This window comes from Melanotaenia boesemani, chromosome 13 (genome assembly GCF_017639745.1).
Source record: "Melanotaenia boesemani isolate fMelBoe1 chromosome 13, fMelBoe1.pri, whole genome shotgun sequence".
Lineage (NCBI taxonomy): Eukaryota > Metazoa > Chordata > Actinopteri > Atheriniformes > Melanotaeniidae > Melanotaenia > Melanotaenia boesemani.
Genome location: NC_055694.1, coordinates 12334166 through 12340165, shown reverse-complemented (window position 1 = coordinate 12340165; position 6000 = coordinate 12334166). Strand labels below are relative to the sequence as shown.

The 6000-nt window shown below is 42.3% G+C and overlaps 1 protein-coding gene across 1 annotated transcript in view; it reads left to right on the top strand.

The window, feature by feature from the left end:
* The first annotated feature begins 1032 nt into the window (after positions 1-1032).
* LOC121651636 (metabotropic glutamate receptor 7-like) overlaps positions 1033-6000 on the top strand; it is a 63080-nt gene continuing 58112 nt past the window's right edge. Inside the window, exon 1 of the mRNA XM_042003980.1 lies at positions 1033-2632. Within this exon, the coding sequence (XP_041859914.1) occupies positions 2129-2632 (504 nt within the window). The 5' untranslated portion in view covers positions 1033-2128. The remainder of the gene's footprint in view (positions 2633-6000) is intronic.

Below are 6000 nucleotides of genomic sequence, written 5' to 3'. Positions count from 1 at the left end.
CTGACTCAAGAAACTGGATCTAGATGACCTGAGGGTTCTGTTATATATACATCATGATGTATATTGTACAGTTAAACAAAGAGCTACAAGCAACCATTCAGATCATGTATTTTTCTGTTGTATTATTTAAAGAATTAATTGCTGGCCAATTCAAAATGACATTTCTTTTTATTTAACAAAATTAGTTATGCTTTGCCTTTGATTATTTTCTGATTACACAGTTGTTTGCCTGTTGTTGTATTATATTTATTTTGCATGTTATGCCACATTCAGATTTTGTTCTTTTTGAGACAGGGTTATATAATACACTTTCTGTTTGACCTTTTTCTCTACTGCTATAATGTTTCACCAGTGATACAGATGTTTTTGCCGGATGTGTTGTCGTTGCTGGTCAGTTTTCAAGGTTACTTGAAAATGAATGCTTATTCATGAGTTGCGAATTTACCAAGTGGTTAATTAGCACCTTCTCTTACAGTGTAATCCACTGAGCATGCACTAATTAGTGGAATCGTACAAAGATTATTATTGTCATTTTGAATAAAAGATTTACTTTGAATAACAAGCAGACTACCTTTTTAATTAATGCCTCAAATTGCCAGGTGAGTCCCCGGCTAATGCAAATGATCTTTTTTTTTTCCTGGTTTTGTTTATTTGGAAAAATAACTATGTAGTTAAATAGTTTGTAGATTTGTTTTGTTAAGCGGTGAGGCGTCTATTTTCCTTGTGTGGTTAATTCTCTTCAGTGTGCGTGCCAGCATGATGCGTGTGTTCGTGAAGGAGGGCTGTTCAGGAGTGTCTTCAGAAGAAAGGTTACCTGGGAGACCAGCGTGGACCCCTCCGAACTAGTCGGTCCCCCACCCATCCCCCCTCTGCGTTTTAAAAGGCGCATCAGTAATGAGCCCAAAACTATTTTAGGAAATCCACTTTTTAGTGGGCGGGTGAAGCCCCTGATACTTTCGGCTCATCTGTGTTTTCATTGTGCCACCGATCTCCGCTTCACGCCTGCCACCATCAACATCAAAAGAAAAGAGGGAAATAAAGCCGAGTTTTTACGTGCTTGTGTGTTTGTGAGGGATACTGGAGGGAGGAGAAGTACAGAGAGAAAGATTATAACGCTGAGATGCGGTGAACTGAGAGGCTCTCGAAGGAACAATTGCCTCATTATTCAAGCCTGCAAGTGCTTTTGTTGGTCTTGTTTACCTTCTCTAGTGTTTGAAGACTCCGAGCGTTAACTTCCTGGAAACCTTGCCATAAAGTGATGCTAATCTCCCCCTCTCCCCCTTGAATGACGTCTGGACGCGTGGAAAGGGGACTGAAAACTCGCAGTGAATGTCTCGCTGTGACTCATTCATTTCGCGTTAAATGAGACCGGTTGCAGAGACGGAGAAGAGCCGGGATTTAATTAGCTGGGTTTTCTCAGTCCTCTGCTTAGTGATCGCACATTTGCGCTGGTATTAATCGTTTTTCCCCTCTTACACTCTAGCACCCCCACCCCCCTCTCTCTCTTTCTCTCTCTCTCTGTGTCTCTCTCTCTCTCTCTCTCTTTGGAGACTGTGGATATGATTATGCACCCCTGGGAGACAGACACCACAGCCGAGAAAGCCATCGCTGCGCTTCCGTGGAGTTGTTCTTAGCAAGAATGTCACCCACTTCTGCCGGTCTTAAATTTTAAGTCATTTTTAAGAGAGAATTTCTAAGAGTCACGTCACGCGTTATTTGCTATAACTGTTTACGGGTGTGAGGAAATGTTAGATCTTGGCAGAGGTGTTCATTCTGTTTCCATTCGCATTTAGGATTTATCATAAATGGTTAAAATTAGTCCCAGTTAAACTGCGGAGCGTGCTCGTCTTCTTTCACTGATATTCTCTAACTAATGGATGTAACCTCCCTTTCCGTGGGAGCTGAATTACCGTTGGGGGCTTCACTGTTCAACAAGCTGCGCCGCTTGCTCCTGGCTGCAAAACGATGGGCGCAGTTTGCCTGAGCCTTCTACTCCGTCTTGCTTCTTCAGCCCAGCTTGTTGAATCTCCTCCGTGGTGACAAGAATGGATTCGTTTTAGCAAACTTCTCAACCTTTCTGGTTTAATTGTTGGCGGATTGCGGGCTTCATTCTTACTAAAAGTTGACCATGGCTCGTCCCGGTGCTTGCGTGAATCTGAATTTTATATGGAGACTGTTTTGGCTCATGAGTACTGTGGTGGATTTCACGCTGCCCCAGGAGACGTATGCCCCCCATTCAATACGGACTCAGGGGCATCTGACCCTTGGTGGACTCTTCCCGGTTCACTCAAGAGGGATCGACGGCACGCCATGCGGGGACCTCAAAAAGGAGAACGGCATCCAGCGGCTCGAGGCCATGATGTACGCTTTGGACCAAATTAACCAAGACGATCAACTCTTACCTAACATCACCTTAGGTGCGCGAGTGCTGGACACTTGTTCGAGGGATACGTATGCTCTGGAGCAGTCATTGACTTTCGTGCAAGCCCTGATCACGAAGGACACCTCAGACGTGAGGTGCACTAATGGGGAGCCACCGGTATTTGTCAAGCCTGAAAAAGTGGTGGGAGTCATCGGAGCCTCGGCGAGTTCTGTATCGATCATGGTTGCCAACATCCTACGCCTCTTTCAGGCAAGTCTTTAAGAGTATGCAGCCGTTTTTGGAGCTTTTGTGTTTTTCACTGTTTTTGCTGTGCAGAATGAACAGTTTTCTGATAAATATGCGCTTTAGGGGACAGGGGAAGTGATGCGCCCACTCTTTCCCTTCTATCCAGAAGCGGAGGAAGAAAAGTGAACAATTACAAACTATATCTCCGACAGGAAAATCACACTACTTCCCAAGCGACGTTCTGCTATTTTTAGATGATGGTATTAGATCTGATCTTGGTTCTCCTTTGACATGCCTCCACTTTTAGACATAGGCAGAGACAGCAGGTGAGGTGAATTCGGGTGGTTTTCCGATCCACTACACTGTGTGGCTGCGACAGCTGAGTGTGCTGTTGCATGTCCCCGGTGGTGCTGAAAGAACAGCTCCCGTCTGTTCCAGTTTCACTCTTGAGTCTGGATGAGTGGGCACTGACAGCCTGACACAATCACACCCAAACTCAACAACCCCCTCCCGAGAAAAACGGGCCTATTTCATGTGATTGCACATGGTTATATGTGTCTCTTGTATGTTGAGACTGCAGGAGCGTTTTATAAATTGTGAACCTGAAAACCTTGATTTATGGTTAAATCAACTCTACAGGGGGCATGTCTACAAAATGAGCTTGTTTCAAACCTCTTTGCAGCCCAATTGAGCTGGATGGCTGCAACTCAATGGAATGAATTTGAACTACTTATTTTATTGGGTTCATAGGACCACATCTCTTCCTGCTGCCTGAGAATCAACTGATGTTGGTCCACTGCTGGTGCTGAAGTAGAATAGGAAGCAGCAGGGCACCAAATACAACACATTAATTATTTAAAACACATCTCCATAGAAAAATAGCAAATTACTCAAAATGGATGTTTTTCCTAATGTGCAGATTTCTGCCCATTTCCTGGTTTGAGTTGTTGAGGCTGAGGAGGACCATCAGAGCTGTAGCATTTGTGCTAATGATTTGTGGTTGCAGACTGCAACTTAGGGTCCTGTCATTTAGTGTTTTGTCCAAGTTCAATTAGACAAACCATGGGCCTAGCTATGAGTATCTGTTTAACAGCAAGTCTAAAATCATTAACAAGCTTTTAGCCCACTCCACTCTCTTCCTTTTCCAACACACTTCCGTACACACAACACCTTTATTTATTTATTTATTTACAGTAATCCTCCAGGGCTTTGTGGCTTCAGTTGCCAGACAGTCAGACTGATGGTCCCCACCACAACTTTCAGCTTTGGCTTTGGTTCACTCATTGAAGGCTTGGTTAACATATTAAATTTTTATATTTCCAACTTGGTAAAAACCCTCCAGTCATGCTTTGAAGCATCTCCCTGTACTCATTATTTTGTTGCAGAATGCAAGAGCTCTAAAACTATTTTTGTTTTGTGCAAGCTGTGTGCAACTATAACGTGGGTGCATTTGTGAATTTTAAAGGATTTGAGGGAGTAAAGCTCAGTCCCTAATTCTCTTCGCTCTTTCCTCCTCTCACCAGTTGGACCTGCACGTCTGCAAGTGTCAAACTGTCATAGTGTAGGTGTAGCTCATGCACGATGTGGCGCTGAAGCTCAGGCGTTGTAATCAAGCTTGAGGAATCTGTAGAGTGACAGCAGTTGTCATGCAGCGTCATCCATCACTCTGCATTTCCTCTCATTTCCCCAAAGTGTTGCTGGAAAGCTAGATTGAATCACTGCACTCAAATCTGTACACCTGAGAGAAGATAAATTCAGTCTTCCTTTGAACCTGTTTGCACCTTAGCATATTTGTTCCCAGCGGTGCTAGTGGTGATGACATTATTGATGATAAGGATCCAAAATTAAATATGAAGCCACATGATACTGCATAATCAATACAGAATCAAAAGCTCCTAGTCCATTTACCATCATTAGCCTATCAGCATTTGATTGGTGTGTGGCAGAAAATTCAAATATCTGACATTGTTGTCAGCTGCAGTCCATAAACTATTTAATCATTCCAAACAAAAGCATCAAAAGCTTGAGAAGATTCCTGTTCGGATATATTTGAAAAAGAAAATGAAAACTAACCTGCATCAAAGGAGCTCTGATAAAAGTAGTTAATTACTTGTCTTAGTCAATTTGATTTTTTTTAAATCACAGGATATGCTTCATAATTGAGGGACTTAATAGTCTTTGACTCTAAATCACTACACTTGAAGGTTGAGGACACCAGCTTCTGAGTTGTCGTCCTAGCCTAATTCTAGTATTGTTCTCAGTGAATATCAATAGGTCATTTGGTGTCTTACTCCTGTGATAAATGAATCATCAGGGAAGCTAAATAATGATTGCACATTTTATTGCTTGATTCTAAATATCATGCCTGTCTATTCAAGAAATGAGTGGCTGCTGAACTGTTAATGCTGAGAAATTGACATGAGAAATAGATTTTTCTGAGGACCCAAGAGGGTTGATCAATACTGTTGCCATGGTGAGGCCGATTTGCTGCTAAGATGTTTTTATTTCAGTGCCTTTCGTGCTGTGTTGGAAATGAGAAGCAACAATGCCACATAAAGAAAAAATCAATCAGCCAAAGTTTGAATTGTTATTGGGATCTATGATGTTGTGCACCTTCTGAGAAATCATCCAGACCTTCTTTGCTCTTGAACACAAAGAGAAGGACTACCACAATGCAGTTAAAAAAGACCAGAAAACTTGGCCAGTTTTTAAATTTTAGTGTCTTGAATGAATCAATTAATTAATTTTTATCCAAATGACATTTAGATCAGGGAGTGCTGTCTACTATTCTCTGTCGCATCTTTTCTCCCACTGGCAGAGGCAAAACTTTGTATTGAATGCAGGTGAACTCAGTCTTGTCCTCCTGTCTGGGGAAGGTGCCCCCTTAGAATAGCTGTCTAAGTGAGGCATTGACATCTTCTGCTCTCATAGCACTGACAGGCTCCAGCCAGCTCTCCTTTTTCACAGAATCGTTGCTGTGACTGATTTGAAAGAGATGGAAGCCTTGTAGTGTGATCTATTCGGCTGACAGAGAAGAAGATAGGCACCAAAGGAATATAAAGGCCCTCTGTGACTGTGTGTGTGTGTGTTATACATTGCTACCTTTGACCGTGACACTAAATAGCAGAGGTTAAATTTGTTTGGTTGTGTAAAGTCTCATCCTCAGTGGTCTATTCAGCCATATGTTAAAAGATACAGTTGGTATGTCATGCAGCATAAGATTAGATACACACACATTTATACACATACATGTGTTCAAACATCACCTTATTATCGGTGCTATGAGAATGAACAACCACTGACTTGTGGACAGTTAATGAACCACTCCAGTGGTTTTGGCTCTTGCTTTTTGTTCTCCATCACTCACTAATTGGCTTCTTTTCAGAATGACT